Raw genomic sequence first — 18,273 nt, forward strand, 5'->3', positions numbered from 1 at the left:
GCCCGGGCTGCCCGTGGACCGGTTGTGCTGCCGGTGGAGGGAACGGAACCCCCGGGGGCTTCAAACGGGGCCCCCAGAGAGCTAAAACAGCCACCAAGGGGCTAAAACAGCCGCCAAGGGGTTAAAACAGCCACCGAGGCGTTAAAACATGCCCCCCCCCAGGGGTGAAAAGAGCCCCCAGGGGGTTAAAACAGCCCCCAACGGGTGAAATCATGGCCCCTGGGGGGAATGGGGTGATGGCGGCACCAGCTCCCCGCTTCAGCTCCACTTCGGGTGTGGAAGGCAGCTCCGGTTGCTGTGGAAATGGGCTTGTCCTCAGCGGGAGCAAAGGCTTGACGCGCAGAGGTTGGCGGTGCCGCAGCTCTGGCTGGCGTTTTGTCACCATTAAAAAAAAAAAAAAAAGGCAGGTGATTTTGTCCCTACCCACGTGCCAGAAAAGCAGAAAGCCCCTCACCCTGTTTGCAGCAGCAGAAGGGGTCGGAGTGGAGGCGGTTTGGGGCTCAGGCCCTTCCCTGTGTGCTTTGCTCATCCTCTCCCTCCAGGGCTGGGCCTGGCTCCCCTCTGGGCTGCAGCTTTGCAAAGGGAGAGCCAGGGCTCTCTTAAATCCCACCCAACCCCTGCTGGGAGGAGATCTTGATAAAGAGTCAAATTTCTTCTGTTGTTTTTTTTTTTTCCTCCCCAGTTTGGAGATAAAAAGCCTCCCGCAGCCAGGAATCCCTCCAGTGACACTGCAGAATAGACCCAGCCCTGACGTAGCAGGTATTTCTGCGGTCAAAGCACGAGCAAGTCTGCTTTGAATAAATAACTGGAAACTTCCCAGAACTCCTCACATCCCCTGGTTGGGATCGAACGCCTCCCGCCCTCTGCCGAGCCCCAGGTGGTTTATTTACCCCGACCCTGTGTGTCGGTGCCCGGTTTTCTCCAAGAGCCAACAGCCGCCCGATTCAAGCAGTGCCACCCCAAGGGACTCGCATGTCCCCAGGTGCCTAAGGGATGGCTGGTGCCCTGATGTCGCCCCATTGCTGCCCTGGGGAGGCTGGCAGAGCCCGGCACAGGGGCAGTTTTGGGGATTATCTAGCTGCGGTGCACACAGAGCAGACGAGGGGAAGGGGGCAGATTCGAGAGGAGCTTTATTGGGAGATCCTGGCCATAATAAATAGGGGTTACACTGGGAGACGGTGATGAGGGGCTGGGGGTTGGAGGCACACTGTGCTTCTCTGGGGGCTGGAGCAGAACATCACCCTGTGTCCCATCCATCCTGTCCTGCTCCTTCCTCCCATTGGCAAAGCTGGCCCTGGGGGTGCTGCCTGCTGCCCCTCTGGGGATCGGGGCAGGGAATAACCCAGCAGAAATCCCCGCATTTCGGGGAGCAGTGAGGGGCAAAGTGGGGTGGGAGGGCAGAGCTGTGGGTGCAGCGGGGCCTGGCTGTCACTGCGCCAGGGCCTGGACGATGTCCTTCACCAGCATGGTGCCGATAACCATCTTCTCGCTGTTGACAGTCAGCTGAGCCGCAGCGCCCTCCCGTCGCTCCAGGGTAATGAGCACCAGGCTCCCGCTGGTCACCGTCTTGGCTGCAAACCTGCCGGCCGGCAAACACAGGGCTTCAGGGTGTCTCCCTGTCACCCTCCCGTCCCTCGGGATGCTCTGGAGGGGACCAGGGAGGCATCTTCCACCCACCGGCCACCCTCACGTATGGGTTCATGCAGGCTCCTTGTCCTAAAGGAAGCCCTGAGTGTCCCCGTTGTGATTTGAGTGGGACCGGAGAGGTGACAGCGCCTGCCTGGTCCCGGAGCGGGGGTCCAGCTACCTGTACTCGTTGTCGGCACTGCAGGGCACGCGGCCCACGTTGGCAGCTGAGGTCACTTGCTGGACAATGGCATGGTCACTCCGGCATTTCTCGGGCAGCGTCAGCTTCTCTGTGATCTCACTCATGCCTGTCAGCTTCCCTGGAGTGGGCAGCAGAGGCACCTGCCCGTCTCCAGCCACACACACGGCACCCGTGTCCCTGCTGCACCCCGTTTTGCCATCCCCAAACCAAGGGCCTCCAGCTGCCAGTTCCCTGCATCTGGGTCCCCCACGACATCCCAAACTGGCTGCCCTGCCTGCTCCTCTCCAGCCCAGCAGAGACAGATTTGGGAAAATCCTTCTTCCACAACCCTTCCTGGGCTTGTCCCTGTGTCCCTGCCTGGTGGCAGCAGCCGCGTCCCTGGGGATGGGCTCCTCTGGTCCTCAGCAGCCCCATCATTCACTGGACACAGTGCTGGGAGCGCTGGGAGTAGCACAAGCCCTCCATGCTGCGTGGGGACCCAGTGGGGCCACCCTGGCACCAGGGTGGTCACCCAAACCTGCAGGCCCTGAGGTGCAGGAGGGGAATGAGGGGAGCAGAGCTAGTCTAGGGGCCTGCCGAGCGGCCACTTACCCTCGCCCGGCCGCAAGAGGTGCTCTAGTGCCACAGCAAGGGCGGCAGAGGGGACAAAATGGGGGGTGAGCGTTGGTGCTGGGGTGGTGGGTGCCCATGTGCCACCCTGTCCTTGTCTCTGTCCCTGTCCCCCACTCACCTTGCTCCTTCTTGAACTCATTCTCACTCATGAAGACGGGGGCCATCAGCTCCCCCACGGGCGGCTGGATGGAGACGTAGAAGTGGCGTGTGTGGGTGCTGAGGAGAGAGGCAGGTGAGAGGGCCACATGCCCAAAATGTCCCTTTGCCCCATGTCCTGCTTTCCATCCCTCCCCTGGGCAGGGGGTGGCTGCACAAAAGGCTTCAGGAATAGGGGGAACCCATCATGCTGGACCCGGAGCTACTGCCGCATCCTTGTGCCCTGCAGGGAGCCCAGTGCCTTTCCTGCTGTCCCCTGACCACCCATGCCCATTCCAGTGTCCCCTCTCCCCCTGGAAGGACCCTAGTACCCATCCCACTGTCCCCTATTCCCTGGAGGGACCCTGCCCCACTGTCCCCTGGGGCACCCCATGCCCTCTCCTGCCATCCTCAGTCCCCTGGAAGGATGTTGGTTCCTGTCTTGCTGTCCCCCATCCCCAGAGGTACTCCCTGCTGTCCCGTGTGGTACCCCACGCCCTGTCTCGCTGTCCCCCATCCCCTGAGGCACCCCATACGCTGTACTGCTGTCCCCTGGGGCACCTCCTGCCCTGTCTGGCTGTCCCCTGGGGCACCCCATGCCCTGTCCAGCTGTCCCCTGTCCCCTGCTGCTCCATGTCCCCTGGAAGGATGTTGGTGCCCATCCCACTTTCCCCATCCCCTGAAGCACCCCTGCCTTGCCCCGCTGTCCCCCATTCTGGGAGAAGCCCACATTGCCCCCATCCCCTGGGACACCCGTCCTGTCCTGCCCAGTGCCGGGTGCTCACCACAGCTGGAAGTTGGCTGCCTGGGTGGAGTCGCAGAAGTCGATGCCCATCACCACGTTGGCCGTGTCCCCAGGCGCCAGGCGCTCTGAAACCACAGGGCTGCCACCGCATCCCATGTCCCCTCCACCAGCCAAGCCCTGTCCCCATCCTCCCTGCAGCATTGTGGCCGTGCCACGCTGTGGCGTGCCGTGCCATACCGATCTCGGGGAACTCCTGGATCCGCATGCCGGAGAGCGGCTTGGGCTCGCTGATCCGCAGGCTCTTCACCTCAGCGTCCGTGTTGTTGGAGATCTGGATCTGGACGGCCACCATGTGGGGGTCCCCCGGGAAGGGCCGGCGGCTGAAGCAGTATTCGACCGAGAGCCCCTCACCTGCCATGCGGTGCAGCAGCTCGTAGGTCCTCACCGCGCCAAACACCGGGCTCAGCAGCTGCCAGGGAGGAGGGACTGGAGTGGGCTGCCGGCCCCCACTGTGGCCCCCGCAGGTGGCAGGCGTTCCAGAAACCCCCCAGGAAGGGCGTGGGAGACACTTACGGCGGGTGCCAGGGAGGTGTCGGTGAGCGTGAGGCCCTCCAGGTCGGTCACCAAGCTGGTGGAGACGATGCTGCTGGAGGGGATGGGCTGGGGAGGAGGCGGGGTGACTGCAGAGTAGCAGAGAGGAGAAGGTTAAGGCTCTGATGGGCCACAGTCCCACGGGGACAGCCCCATGGGGACAGCCCTGGTGGCACAGCCCCATAGGGACAGCCCCATGGGGACAACCCCAGTGGCATAGCCCCCTACGGACAGCCGCATGGGGACAGCCCTGGTGGCACACCTGCATGGGGACAACCCTGTAGGTACAGCCCCACAGGCACAGCCGCACGGGGACAATCCTGGGGGCACAGCCCTGACAAGGACAGCCCCGCTGGCACAGCCACCTGTCCCACAGCCATCCTGTGGGGACAAGGACCGCTCACCCCAGCGGTCCCCGTCTCAACTCAGCAGCCCCAAAGCTGAGGGGGGCCCTGACCCCACCGGGGTGCCCGTGCCTCAGTTTCCCCAGCCATCCCGTGTGCCCCGGGCAGCCACTCACAGTCATCCAGGTCAAGCAGGGAGATCTCCTTGGGCCCAGCCCGGCTGCTGGGGGGCTGCAAGGGGACAGAGAGATGGGGGGGTAGTGTGAATGGCAGGTCTAGGGGTCCCTGCACTGCTCCCAGCCCAGCCCGGCCCTCACCGCCTTCTTCCGCTTGGCCTCTGCCTCAGAGCCTGACTCGGAGCCTGAGGAGCTGCTCTCTGAGGCGCTGGCCTCCTCTGATGAGGTCTCTGCATGGCCCTTCCTCCCCTGCAGTGCCTTCTTCTTGGCCTTCTTCATCCCCTCCTCTTCCTCGCTGGGGCTGCGGGGAGAGCCCAGCTCAGGGGGGGTTGGGGTGGGGTTCAGCTGGGGGCACCCTGCCTTCAGGGGTTACCTGCCCACAGTCCCCAGGGCTGCCTTCCTGGAGCCTTCCTTCTCCTTCCTCTTAGGCCTCTTCTCCTCCTCCTCCTCCTTGTCCTCTGACTGCTCCCCGCTGCCTTCCTCCTCCTCTTCCTCCTCCTCGTCCTCCTCACTGCCCGAGCTGGAGCTGCCGGAGCTGCTGCTGCTGCTGCTTTCCTCGCTGGCGGACTCAGGCTCTGCGGGGGGCACAGCTCAGCCCTCCTGCTGTGTCCCCCCATGGCCCCACAGCTCCCTGCTGCGCCCCACCGCATCCCCCCAACCTCCCACTGCATCCCCCTGTCCTCCCACTGCATCCCACTGCATCCCACCATCCTCCCACTGCATCCCCCTGTCCTCCCACTGCATTCCACCATCCTGCCACTGCATCTGCCCAACCTCCCACTGCATCCCCCTGTCCTCCCACTGCATCCCACTGCATCCCCGTCCTCCCACTGCATCCCACCATCCTCCCACTGCATCTGCCCATCCTCCCACTGCATCCCACTGCATTTGCCCATCCTCCCGCTACATCGCGCTGTTGCCACACCCACTGCTGCCTCCCCACTGCATCCTCCCACCGCATCCTGCTGCACTCCCGCATCCCTTCACTGCATCCCCACTGCATCCTCCCACTGCATCCCTGTGTACTTCTGCTGCATCCCTGCACCCCCTGCGCTGCATCTCTGGATCCTTCTACTGCATCCCCACATCCTCCCACTGCCTCCCTCTGCTTCCTGCTGCATCCTCCTGCTGCATCCCTGCATCCTCCTGCTGCATCCCCATATCCTCCTGCTGCATCCCGCTGCATCCCAGCAGCCTCTGCTGCCTCCCACTGCATCTCCACATCCTCCCACTGCATCCCACTGGATCCTTGCATCCTTCCACTGTACCCCCGCCTCTTCCCGCTGCATCCCCACAACCCCCCCACCACATCCCTACTTCCCCCCACTGAGTCCCCGCATCCCCCTGCCACATCCCTCCATGTCCCCTGCCACGTCCCCGCCACGATGGGGTGTCCCCTGCCCAATACCCCACCATTGTGCCACCTGCCTGGTGCCCCATCACAGTGCCTCCTGCCCCACACCCCACCGTGGTGGCACCTGCTGCAGTGTCCCCTGCCCATTGCCCCACAGTGCTGACTCCTGCCCCCATGCCCTGCTGTGCCACCGGGTCCTCACCGCTGTCCGCCGACTCCGTGGGCCCTGACTCGCCTTCTGAGTCAGAGTAGAAAGGTTTCTCCACCTTCTCCTTCCTCTTCTCCCGGCTGGTGCACTTGGTCCACTCAGGAACCTGCCAGCACAGGGTTGATGGAGCAGGGCCATTGCCCATGGGCGGGGGCCCAAACAGCTGCCCTTGCCCCGCTTCTGTCCCCATGTGGGTGTGTGGGCACCAGGGAGGGGCCATGGGGCAGCTGAGCAGCACCTGGGCACCTTCTGGGGCTCTTCCAAGACTTGGAGGCAATGCCCCCCCCTTAGCCCCCACCATGCACCCCAGCACCCCGGCGTGCCCCACGCACCTCCACGTTCCTCACAGAGGGGTCGGGGGCCTCATCTGGCCAGTCAGGCAGCTCTTGGTAGCCCACAGCCTTGGCGTTGAGCAGGTGGGACAGGGAGCCCAGCTGGAAATGGTCCCGATCTACAGCAGGGTGAGAGGTGGCAGTAGCTCGGGGACAGCCATGCAGCACCGTGGTGACAGGTGGCCCCGTGTCTCCATGCCCTGTGACCAGGAGTGGGTACCTTTGAAGGAGGACTCCAAGATAGGAGCGGGTTTTTGGGCCAAGAAGAGCTTCTTGGCGTACTTGTTGAGGGCCCCGCTCTTCTCGGTGGGCACGATGAGTTGGCGGATGAAGCGAGCCCGGTCACGGATGTCGTAATTCTGGTCGTACTTGGCCAAGTTGAGGACGTACTGGGTCAGCAGTTTGCTCTGCACCAGGGGACATGCTCAGGGCCAACCTTTCCCTCCCCCGTGGGGAAACTGAGGCACGCTGTTAGGACATGTCCCCGGTACCTGCTTGGAGTTGGTCAGGTAGAGCTTGGCCGCCAGGTTGATGACCTGCAGCTTGACAATGTCCTCCTCGTTGGTGAAGGACTTGGCCATCTTGCGCAGCACATCAGGCGCGATCTTGGGCACGTGCTCGCAGTACTCGCCAATGAGCCACAAGATGCTGGCCCGCGCCATTGGCACCTGCAAAACACCCCTGGGCACATGGCACCGCTGCCACCTCCCTGGTCCTGGGAGCCATGCAACGCCCGGACCCACCTGGATGTTGTCGGTGAGCTTGGCCATGTGCTTGATGATCTCGCTGTGCTGGGCTGGCTGCATCTGCAGCAGCTTTTTGATGACCACCACAGATTCGGCCACCACCAGTTCTGTGGGCAGAGACCCGTCCTCAGCGGGGTCGTGCTCTGAGCACGATGAAGGCCTTGTTTCACCCTCACCGCATGCACTCACCATCCCGGTTGGAGAGGAGCTGGACCAGGCCGTTGAGGCAGGTGTCCCGTACCTTCCCGATGTTGGTGGCACAGCGCCCAATAGCTTGAATGGTGGCTGCCACGAAGTCCTTGTCCATGCTGCGGATGTAGGTCTGTGCAGGCATGAGGGAGACACACGTCACCCACATGCCAGTGGTGAGCATCACCTCGTGTGGTGGTCACACGTTGGGGCTCTGGAGACACCCATTGGGCTGGCATGGCCTCAGCCCATTCCTCCTGGTGGGACTCTCCTCCTTACCCTCCATAGCGGTGTTTTGGCACCCAGAGCCATGTCAGGGTGGCACTCTGGTGGCCTCAGTATGGCTGTGACATACCTGGAACTCCCGCAGGATGGTGGAGATGTTGGTCTCGTTGGCCAGGTTGGTGAGAACCTCCAGCTGTGGGAAAGAGGAAGAGATGGGCAGTGTGGGGGCATGGTGCCTGTGCCTGTGCCTGTGCCTGTGCCTCCTGTCCCCAAGGCATGGAGGACAGCTGCTCCACAGGGAAGGGCTCCATGAAGCCCCAAAGCCACCAGCAGGGGTTCTGCTGGGTGTTTCCAGCTCACCTTGAGGATCTTGATCTGCGTAGGGTCCGTGGAGCGAATGTAGAAGCTCTTCAGGTAGGGCTCAAACATCCCCTGCACGCAGAGCCAGTGGCGTTAGTGCCATCCCTGTCCCCGCCTTGCTGAGGCCACCCACAGGCAGCTGGCCCTGGTGACCGTGCTGGCTAGCCCTCATTCCACTCCAGAGTCAACAGGGCCACACCAAGTCCAAGACTCACCCGCCGTTTGATGGACATGGTGGCCACGTTCTGCAGCACAACGTACTGCACCTCGCTGTGGGGACAAAGAGGGGACCACCATCACTGGGGCAGGGCTGGACCCCCCCAGCATATCCCTGCGAAGATGGGGCAGGACCCACCACCAGGCTACTGCCAACCCATGTCTGGGTGGGGCCAGGCCAAAAAGCCCTCTTTTTCGGCAATTTGCCCCAGCCCGACATCTCTGCAGGGATGGGCTTTTTGGGGATCTCTCCCAGAGTCTTGGGGCTCCCCACGGGTCCCACCAACCGGGGTGGCAGGGTAGGGGACCACTGCAACCCGGGTGCCACAGACCTGTGACTCCGCAGGAGCCGCACCAGCGCCTTGGCGATGACGCCAACCTCTGCCTTGGGTGCCAGGTGGAAGTAGAGCTGCGCCACGGCCATCACCACCTGCGGGGAGACACCCAAGCATCACCTGGTAGGCATGGGGACATCCAGAGGGATGACTGTGTACCCCAGAGTCCCACCTGGCAGCATCTAGGAGAAGCCCATCCCTAGGAACGCCCATCCCTGGGTGTCCCTCAAGCACCCCGGTGGCTCCTTGGCCAGTGGGGGACATCACGAGCCCAGGTTACTGGACGCTAGAGTTGGCCTCTGAGGATGGACAGGGCTGGGGCAGGGGGCTCACCGCGGCGTTGCGGCTCTGCAGCAGGGGCTTGGTGTTGCGCAGGAGCAGGCGGTGGTCGGGGTCCATAACGTAGGGCTTGCGCTTGGCCAGCGAGGCTGCCTCTGCCTTGGCATCCTTGGTGTCCTCCTCCTCAGAGCCGTAGAAAGCCTTCTCAGCAGTCTCCTCCAGCAAGGACTCCTGCCAGCAGATGGGATACCTTGCACCCTCCCAACAGCACCCTCCTTTACCCCACCACCCCGGGGGTTCCCAGGGCACCCCGAGGCTCTCAGGGCACCCCAGGCCTCCTGCACTCACATTCTGGTTGGGACTGAGGAACTGGGTGCGCGCGTAGCGGGTCAGCATGTTGATGATGACCACCTGCCCCCACTCCTCCACATCGATGAGCAGGTTGCAGAGCTTGCGATAGTTCTTGTGGATGAGGTCAATGCGCTCTGGGCAGACCTCCTCAAATGCCATCACCACGCTGCCAGCCACCAGCTGGGGAGGGAAAGCCTGGGGTGACTCACCAGGGTGGTGGCATCTCTGTGAGGATGCTGGTTTGGTGGCGATGGTGGCATCCTCGTGAGGATGGTGGCTTGGAGGAGACAGTGACATCCTCACGAGGATGCTGACTCTGGGGACAGCTGCAGCTCTGCATGGATGTTGGATCATGGCAGATGGTGGCATCCCCACAAGGATGCCAGTCCTGCAAGGATGGCTGCACCATCACGAGGATCAGTGGGGACAGTGGTATCCCCGTGACGAGGCTGGCTCGGCGGGGACAGCAGCATCACTGCAGGGATGCCCGCTCTGCATGGATGGCTGCATCCCCACGGGGACACCAATTTGGTGGGGACACCTGCATCCCCACGAGGACACTGGGTCTGCAGAGACAGTGATGTCCCCAGATTTAGGGGCAGCGGAGACCCGGCGCCCTGCTCACCGTGGTCTTGTCTGCCAGCAGCTTCTCAATCACTTCAATGAGCTGGTCCTTCTGGTCAGAGTCAAGGCTGCAAGGGGAAAATGGGGTGGACGTGGTGGGACCAAACTGTCCCCCAGAGCCCCCATCCCTTCCTGCACCAAGCATCCCAGACCCTAGCATCAGGCCCCTATTTGCGCCCCCAAAATTTAGCAGCTGACCCCCTGTTACCTGTACAGCTTGGGGATGGCGTGGGCGGCTGTCTTGCGCACGTATGGGGACATGTCCGAGGCAGCCTCCTTGATGGCCAGCATCATGATGGGCACGATGATGGGAACGCGGATGCTGGAGAGGACCCGCAGGGCGCTGGCGCGGATCAGCTGGTTGGGGTCCTGTGGGGACAGGTGGGGGGCTGCAGCATGGCTGTGGGACCTCACTGCCCCCCAGGACCCTGCTGGGTCCCCAAACCAACCCACCTTGAGTCCTCGCTGGAAGGTGGAGATGGAGAGCAGGGCCAGATCCTGCTGCTCCTCTGCGTAGCGCACCAGGTAGACGTACACCAGCTTCTTCACCTGTGAGGTGAAGGTGGTGGGGCCACTTCAGAGTCCTCCAAAACCCAGACCATTCCCAAAACCCTCCTGCAAGGGAGGCATCAGACCCTGGGGACAACTATGGGTGCCACCAGGGCCACCCAAGACCTTTCTCACCTCAATGTTCTTGCAGGCAACATTTTTCACCACGGCTGGGAAGAGGTCGGAGGCATTTTTCCCCCGGGCGATCATCTAAGAGGAAAAGGAGCAGGCGTGACACCGAGCAGCCGGCATGGCACTGGCACGGCACAGCTCGGCACAGCTCGGCACCGGCAGCGGTCCCTGCCAGTGGCAGCAACACTCACCGCCACAATCCTCTTCATGGCCTCCAGCTTGAGCGAATCCTTGTTGCTATCAAGCATCTCCTTGAGGTCATCGTGCCTGCACCACATGAGGGGAAAAAAATTCTCATTTTCAGCCATTTTTAGCCATTTGTACCTTTTTTTTTTTTTCTCTGAGCCTGCTCTTAGGCTGGCAACCCAACTCTTCGCCATGCAATATTTATGGGGACAGGAGTTGGGTTACAGCCAGGTGAAAGCAGAGCTGGAGGGACCAGCGTGGTGCTGGCAGCCAGCTCTGTCACCATCCCGGGCGCTGGGATGAGGACCCCGTCCCAGCCCAGCTGTGGTTGTCACCCTAGGGTGTCCCCAGATCGCTTCCCAGGGAGCAATCATCCATCACCAGCTCCATCCTGGTTGCCAGCCCAGCTTGGCTGGGTGTCCCTCGTCCCCTCCTGGACACAGTGGAATGGATGTGCTGGTGCACCCCAATGCACAGCCCTTCCCTGGTCCCCTCCCTGGGCTGGGAAAATGCCACCGTCCCCTTTTATAAAGCTAGTTGTCACCACTGTCCCCTCTTCTAAGGAACATCCGTCCCCACCAAACCAGGGGGGACCTGCAAGGCTGCATCCACCCACAGCAGCTGGGGGTGGCACCCATGAGACAATGTTTGGCCAGAGCCACCATTGCCAGAGGGTCCCAGCAGGGCTCCTTGGGGGGGGGTCTTACCGCGGTGGTGGCCCGGTGCCGGTGGCCACCACGGGCTCGGGGCCGGCGAGCGGCCGCAGCTCGTCGGCTCGCAGGGCGCTGTAGCAGGCGGGTTGACCAGCCTCGGTGGCCAGCACTGGGCTTGTCACCTCCTCGGCCGTGTCACTGTCTGGTGGTGTTTTTGGCCGCCCAGCCGGCCCCGCCGGTAGCTGCCGCAGCAGCTTCTGCATCGGTGGCAGGGACAGCATGGCTTCGGCTGGGGGTGGTGGCCCTGGGGACAGTGGCAGGGCTGTGGCCCTGCTCCTCCTCCCGGCACCGCCAGCTGAAACCTGACGCTGGGGTTGGGGTTGGGTTGCAGCCGTGATCCCGACATCCTTCCCGGTGGATGAGGCCACCCCAGGGTGTCACGGCCCAAGTGGGACCTGTCCCGCAGCTAGGGCTTGGGGACACTGCAGGGAGCTCCTTCCCTGGGTGCTCTGAGTGGCTCAGTCCTGGCCAGGGACCCCCATCACTATGGGACACCCACCTGGGTGTCGGGGTGGCAGGACGGGACACCTGTAGGTATCCCACCAGGGTGATGGGGTGGCACTTGGGGGGCATTTCTCTTGCCCCATGCCCTACGGATGGCTCATGGGGACAATGACAGATCTGGTGCGGACACAAGGGGATGGGCTCTGGCGGAGGGCAGCAGTGGGTGACAGGGACACTGCCGGCGGGGGGTCAGGGCTGGGGGGACATTGCCATGGGGTCAGCTATGGAGGGACACTGCCAATCTATGGGGGACACTGCCAGACTGGGGACGCTGCTGGGGAGGGGGTCAGAGATAGGGGACACATCCAGAGTGGGGGACACTGAGAGTGGATCAGGGCCGGGGGGACACTGCTAAGGCCAGGGGGGACAGAGGGACTCCCACCATCCTCTGTGTCCCTGTCCCCCCCCGGCAGCCACACAGGGGTGACATTTCTCAGCCTCCCCCCGTGCTGGGGACCTCGGCGCGGGGGTGCCATCACCCGGGGATCCCCGTGCGAGCCGGAGGGGCCAGCAGAGCCGGGGGGGGGAAGGACACACACGCCGTGCCCGGGCTGTCCCCAGCCTGGGGGTGCGGGGGTGCAGCGGGGGTCCCCGCGCATCCTCCCCACCACAGCGGCTCCAAACCCCTGCGGTTTTCCCCGGAAAACCCTTCCCGGCCTTCACAACCCGCAGCGGCGGCGTCCCCGCCTCCCCCGTCCCCGTCCCCATCCCCGTCCCCAGCCGGTTCCCGTTCCCAGCCCCGGCCCCGGCCCAGGCCCGCGCTGGCGGCCGCCCGGCCCGGCCCGGCTCGGCCGCTGTCCCCCCGCCCCCCCCCCCCCGCCGCCGTTGTCCCCACCTCTTGTAGTCAGAGGAGAAGATGCCGCCGCTGGCGGGGTCGTGGCCGTACTCGGGCTCCCCCAGGCTGGAGGAGCCCCCCTTCTCCTCCCCGTAGGCCGTGCCGGCCGCCATGGCGAGCGCGGGCCGCGGGGCCGGGGCTGCGGGGCCCGGGGAGGGCGGCTGCGGCCCCGCCCCTCCCTGCGCCGCGGCGGGGGGGCGGCACCCGAAAAAAAGGGGGTCCCCGGCCCCGCACCCGCGCGGTCTGGGTGCGGGCCGGCGGCACAACGGGCGAAGGTCGGGGGGGTGGCGGTGGGGAGGCGTTTGTGCGGCGGTGCGGGGCGGCAGCGGCGGGGGTGGGCGGGAGCCGCGCGCGGTCACGGGGGCTGCGGGCACCGCACGGCGTTGCGGGGCCGTACGCGGTGGGTTCGGTTTGTTTTGTTTGTTCTGTTTTATTTGGGGTTATTCTATTTTATTTTATTATAGTACATCGCATCGCATCACATGGTGCTGTATCGTATATTGCGCCGTGCTCTGCCCGAGATTGATTGCGTTACGGTGTCTCTAGTCCATATGCTATCACACTGTTATACATAACCCGTAATCCACTCTGCGTTCTATATGGTACGCTATGTGGTTTGTGTTGTGTGTTATATATTACATAGTATGTGTAATGTAACAAGTTCCATGTTACACTACGGTACACGACGTTGCAGATTATGTTGATTTTGTTCTGTTCTGTTTTCTCTGGTCTCTATTCTGTATTCTGCCGTATGACACTCTGCATTCTGCGTTCTACATTACCTGGTATACGGGACGTGGTATACTGACCATCATGTATGTGATACATGGACTCACAGAGTCACAGAATGGTCTGGGTTGGAAGGGACCTTCAAAGCCCACCCAGCCCAACCCCCCTGCCAGGAGCAGGGACATCTGCAACCAGATCAGGTTGCTCAGAGCCCCGTCCAGCCTGGCCTTGAACGTTTCCAGGGATGGGGCATCCACCGCCTCTCTGGGCAACCTGAACAGCTCCAGCTCTCTCAGCCTGTCCTCACAGTAGAGGTGCTTATGTATTGTATTCTACTGTATTGAATATTATTATTTATTACCACTATAGATACTATCAGTGCCATTCTTATTGATAATGAGAGTAATAATACTCACAGGTAATTATTGATTTCAAATTACTGAATTATCATCCGGCTCTGGAGCCCCCAGTATAAGAAGGGCGTGGACCAGTTGGAGAGAAATGATCACAAAGATGATCAGAGGGCTGGAGCACCTCTCCCAGGGACCAGCCCTGATGGCTCCTGTGGGGTGCAAGGGTTTGGCTTGGGCAAAAGCCATCTGTCCTTCTAAAACCTAAAAGTGGCACAAAGTCCAGGAAACACCTGGATAGTTTTCTCTGCTTCTAAAAGCTACGACTAATTTGCTAATTCCACCTTAACTGCTAAGTTTGGGAATGGAGGGAGGTGAAGCAGGAGATCCTGGAAATGCTCCTCAGTGAGAAGGATGTGTGTGATCTCCAAAAGTGTGTGTCCTCCCACCCATCTCTGAGAGGCCTTCCTCCAGCCCCAGCCTGGACCCAGTATTGACCCCTGGGGTGCACCACCGGTGGCTGGCCTCCAGCCACAGCTGGTGCAGCTGTTTGGCCAATTTTCAGCCCCGCAGCCCAGGGGAATTTATTTTGTTGCTTAAAATCAAACGCTGGCCACGAAAGAGGCCTCTGTTTGTCTCAGGAGGCCACAGGGAGCAAAGAGCGGCTGCTCCTTTCAAGGGAAGCAGGAGAGGGTCAGAAGTCACTCACCAGTGGCTTTGGGGAAGGGAGCTTCTGGGAAAAGGAAAGCAAAAGTGAACCCACCACAAATCAAAGCGAGTGGGAACAGGCTCTCCATGCAACCATTTATTGCCGGCCAAGAGAGATGCCAAAGCTGCCAGCGCAACGCCGGTCCCCCAGGAAGGATGCTGCAGCCCCATGCGTCATCTCCTCCATCACTGCAGCTCTGGGGATACCTGAGAGAGAAGATGGGCTGTGGTGACACTCGACTGGAGCGGGCCTTGGGGTCCCCTGGGGTGGTGGCACCCACCGTGGTGCCGGTGAGCTGACCCAGCCCCAGCAGGGCGAGGGCGAAGTGGATGCAGTTGCAGGTGACGGCATTGTACTCCACCGCCTGATCCATGGCTGCTTGGACCCGCTGCCGCAGGGCAGCCGCATCCAGCCCTCCCTTCCTCCGCAGCACCTTGGCCGGACCTCGTGTCCGCAGGAGGTGGCTCTTGCCATGCTTGGCCACGATCCCTGATGGGGACGCCCCCAAGCTGCCTGTGGGGCAGAGGGGATGCTGTATCCCATGTCCCTTCCACAGGGACATCCATGTGCCTTGACCAACTCCTGGGGCTCACCTTCCAGGTGGATGATCTCCCCGTCACCACAGTAGACACCAGCATGGGCACCCCACCAGCCAGGGCCCACTGAGGCCAGTGGGAAGAGGAAGAGGTCCCCGGGCTGGGGCTCGGCCACCCCATTGGGAACCACGTCGAAGTGCTGACCCAGCAGCCCTTCACAGAGGAAGAACGCTGCCGTGCTGGCCACCCCAGCCACCGCCTGTGGACCCATCCATGTTTCAGGGCCACCAGTGCCTTGGGACAAGCGACAGCATCACCAACCCGCTGGCTCATCCCCCATCCCCAGTGGCTTGGGCAGAGCCTGGGTCTCCATGGATGGGGAAAACCTCTGAGAAGGGGCCACCTCCTCTAGGTGCTGAGCACCCGTGGGTGCAGAGGAAAAGTCAGGGTGTGCAGGATTTGGCTCTGCTGAGCCAGTGGTGAGACAGGTGGTGCGGGGTGCAGAGGGGATGCCAGCACTTACCTGCCTGGAGCTGCTCACCTGGAAGGACAAACACCCGGCGTCAGCCCCGGTGGCACGGGGCAGATGGGACCCAGGGCGCCAACATCATGGCGCAGCCCCTGCCTGGATCCCTGCCATCCCCTTGCCCGAGCCCCTGGCCGAGGTCCCCACGACAGCACCCCCAAACCTGTCGCACCCGGGAGCCCAGCCAGAGCCAGGACTGGAGAAGCGGCCCGTCCGGGGCTCGCAGGGTCTGCACCAGGGTGCTCACCTGTGGGGAGAGAGGGGAGACCCAGCCTGGGACCCGGCCTCTGCTGCCACCCACCCCTGGTGGCACCAGTCCCCAGCCCGCAGCAGCCTCCCAGGACCCCCCCATCGCCCCTGCACCCCCAGACTCAGCACTGGGCACATCCCACTCGCGAGGTCCCTGGGCACTGGGTGCCACGGCGGAGAGGTGGGACTGCCCAGGTGCAGGTGCCCTCCTCGTTGGCTGACCTGGGCGAAGAGGTCCATCTGCAAGGAGAAAACGTGATGTCCAGAGAGCTGGGGACACGGGGCTGTGCCCAGCCCCACCTTGGGGACCTCTCTGTCCCCAAATGTTTGTGGTGCTGCATCACCCTGCTGAAATCCAAGCCATGGCCTCTGGCACAGCACCAGCCCTGGCGCCCGTGCCGTTCCCGGCTCCCTCACCTTACGGTTGTCTCCGAGGTCCCCTCACTCCACCGTGGTCCCCAAGCAGTTGTTGCTCCAAACGTGGCCGTGGGGCAGGACCTCAACCTGCCCTGCGAGCACTGCAGTGGCTCTTGGCACCCGCACAGTGCCTGGGAATGTGCCCGGACCACACCGACCGGCCCCACCATGGCACCGAGCCCGTCCCATCCCAGCCCTGCAAGGCCCATCCCGAGGGAACAAATCTGACCTGGTGTGACATTTCACCAACAGACCCCTTAGGTGGCCCCAAAAGAGCCATGACATGGCCCCGTGGCTACTACGCACTGATAGCTGGTGGCCACCAGGATGGTGCCAAAACACCTCTTGGTGCCAAAACACCTCTTACTCTGAAGGTGACCTGAGGGACGGCCACCAGCCTGTCCCCCGCCCTGTGTCCCCAGGGCGATGCGTGCCCGGGGTCAGCCCTGGAGCCACATTAAATTTTAATCCTTGTGCTGGGAGGTCAGCAAAGGCTTTGGCAGGGCTTGGGGTGGGTGACATGGGACCTGTCACCCTCTGTCATCAGGCAACTTCCATGGCATCATTTATCACGGAGCCTCCAATAAACAAGAGCTAATTACAGCTGAAACCAGAGCCTGGTCTGGACACAGCTCAGAGCTGGGCGGCCACGTTAACCCTTCCTAGCCACCTCCTGTCCCTCAACCCTCTGGTACCTTCCCAGACCTTTGTGTCTTCTTCTGCTTGCTCTTGTCCCCTCCTCATCCTCACCATCCTCTCCTGGTCCCTGTTGTCCCCTCCTGATGTACCTTCTGGTTCTCACCACCCTCTTCTGGTCCCTAGTGTCCCCTCTCAGTCTCCAGCATCCCCTCCTGGTTCTCACTAGCCGCTCCTGGGCTCCGTCATCATCTTCTGGTCCTCATAATCCCCCTAGGGTCTCTTGGCCCCTCTTTGTCACCGTTGTCCCCTTCTAGTCCCCATTGTCACCTCCCAGTCCTTATCCTCCCCTCCTGATCCCCATCTTCCCCTCCCAGTTCCCGTCATCCCATCCCAGTCCTCACTATCCCCTCATAATCCCCAGCAACCCCTATTGTATCCCACTGCCCACTCCTGATCCCCATCGCACTCTCCTGGTCCCCGTCTTCCCCATGTGCTCCCTACTGTCCTGTCCTCATCTCCGTCATCCCCTCCTGGTCCCTGCCATCACCTCCTGCTGTCCACCATCCACCATTGTTTCCTGATCACCATCAAAACATACAGGTTCCCGTTGTCCCCTCCTGATCCCCATCCTCCCCTCTCAGTCCCCATCACCTCCTCGTGGTCCTCATCACCTCATCCTGATCCTTGTTGTACTCTCCTGGTCCCCATCATCTCCCCTTGATCCCCATTGTCTCCTGCTGGTCCCCACCATCCCTTTCTTGTCCCCGCTGTCCCCTGCTGTTCCCCATCACCTGGTGCTATCCCCAGCAGGAGCGGGGCTGTCAGGACAGCAATGTGTCTCTGTGTCACCTGATGTCCCCAATCGAGTTGTCCCCTGGCCAGGGTGCATCCGCTGGCTCCCCGCAGCCGGTGGGATTAGGCTGGCCGGAGCCTTGGGGCTGTTCCCGATCACAGGTCTCAAGCCCATCGCCAGCATCTTTGGGTAATTAGTAAATTAGTAATTAAACACTCTCTGCCTGCTGAGGGGGAAGGGGGGCAGATCCCGAGGTTTTAGGCTGGGTAATCCAGTGGCATCTGCCCCAGCGTCTGTCACCGAGCCGAGTCATGACCCTGCCGCGGGCTTTAACGTTTGCTCCTTCACCCCCACCCTGCCGCCCGCAGCCCCTCGGCAGTGGTGTTGGGCCTGCTCAGGGTGCTCCCCGGACTGGGATGAGCTGAGCCCCCCAGGTGCTCGGGTTGGGTGCTCACAGGGTGCTCAGCCCCGGGAGGGGGACGGGGTGCTGCTCCATGGGGACCCCACCTTGGGGCCAGCGCCCGGCTGGGTGTAATGGAGAAACGGGATGGGAAACCATATTTTTGTAATTATTGGCTTTCCTGGGCATGCCGATGATTGGCCAGCGGCAGATGGTTGGCCCGGCTAATCCCCCTCCCAAATCCCAGCTCCGGAGTTGGCTTTTACCCGACGGCGAGGAGGGAAGGGGCAAATTAGCCGACTCAGCGTGTATCGCCATGCCAGCCACTCCCCTGTGTCCCCCGGCGTCGGGACCCC

At 62.4% G+C, this 18,273-nt stretch overlaps 2 protein-coding genes across 4 annotated transcripts; both read right to left on the reverse strand.

The window, feature by feature from the left end:
• Window positions 1-1,112: 1,112 nt before the first annotated feature.
• Window positions 1,113-12,805, reverse strand: AP3B2 (adaptor related protein complex 3 subunit beta 2). Of its 2 annotated transcripts, none has more exons than XM_086757200.1 (27): window positions 12,570-12,805; window positions 10,523-10,598; window positions 10,335-10,409; window positions 10,104-10,199; window positions 9,859-10,019; window positions 9,652-9,718; window positions 9,024-9,206; window positions 8,730-8,906; window positions 8,394-8,491; window positions 8,061-8,115; window positions 7,846-7,917; window positions 7,616-7,678; window positions 7,261-7,393; window positions 7,069-7,178; window positions 6,817-6,993; window positions 6,546-6,732; window positions 6,326-6,444; window positions 5,988-6,099; window positions 4,805-5,006; window positions 4,573-4,732; window positions 4,432-4,486; window positions 3,894-4,000; window positions 3,558-3,789; window positions 3,361-3,445; window positions 2,559-2,656; window positions 1,808-1,946; window positions 1,113-1,579 (listed from the first exon to the last, which is right to left on the reverse strand). In XM_086757200.1, exons 1-27 carry the CDS (start codon window positions 12,680-12,682, stop codon window positions 1,429-1,431), a joined length of 3,303 nt encoding a protein of 1,100 aa, XP_086613326.1. In that variant the 5' UTR covers window positions 12,683-12,805; the 3' UTR covers window positions 1,113-1,428. The 2 variants fall into 2 exon arrangements, with proteins under 2 accessions (XP_086613326.1, XP_086613325.1); XM_086757199.1 differs by lacking the exon at window positions 12,570-12,805 and adding an exon at window positions 11,225-11,339.
• Window positions 12,806-14,424: 1,619 nt separating this feature from the next.
• On the reverse strand, window positions 14,425-16,151 carry LOC147599289 (uncharacterized). Of its 2 annotated transcripts, XM_086757203.1 has the most exons (7): window positions 16,086-16,151; window positions 15,891-15,908; window positions 15,592-15,666; window positions 15,417-15,434; window positions 14,951-15,152; window positions 14,638-14,870; window positions 14,425-14,563 (listed from the first exon to the last, which is right to left on the reverse strand). In XM_086757203.1, exons 2-7 carry the CDS (start codon window positions 15,906-15,908, stop codon window positions 14,543-14,545), a joined length of 567 nt encoding a protein of 188 aa, XP_086613329.1. In that variant the 5' UTR covers window positions 16,086-16,151; the 3' UTR covers window positions 14,425-14,542. The 2 variants fall into 2 exon arrangements, with proteins under 2 accessions (XP_086613329.1, XP_086613330.1); XM_086757204.1 differs by lacking the exon at window positions 15,592-15,666 and having other exon boundaries at window positions 16,086-16,147.
• Between the last annotated feature and the right edge of the window lie 2,122 nt (window positions 16,152-18,273).

Source organism: Chlamydotis macqueenii, chromosome 12 (assembly GCF_036417535.1).
Source record: "Chlamydotis macqueenii isolate bChlMac1 chromosome 12, bChlMac1.mat, whole genome shotgun sequence".
Taxonomy (NCBI): Eukaryota; Metazoa; Chordata; class Aves; order Otidiformes; family Otididae; genus Chlamydotis; species Chlamydotis macqueenii.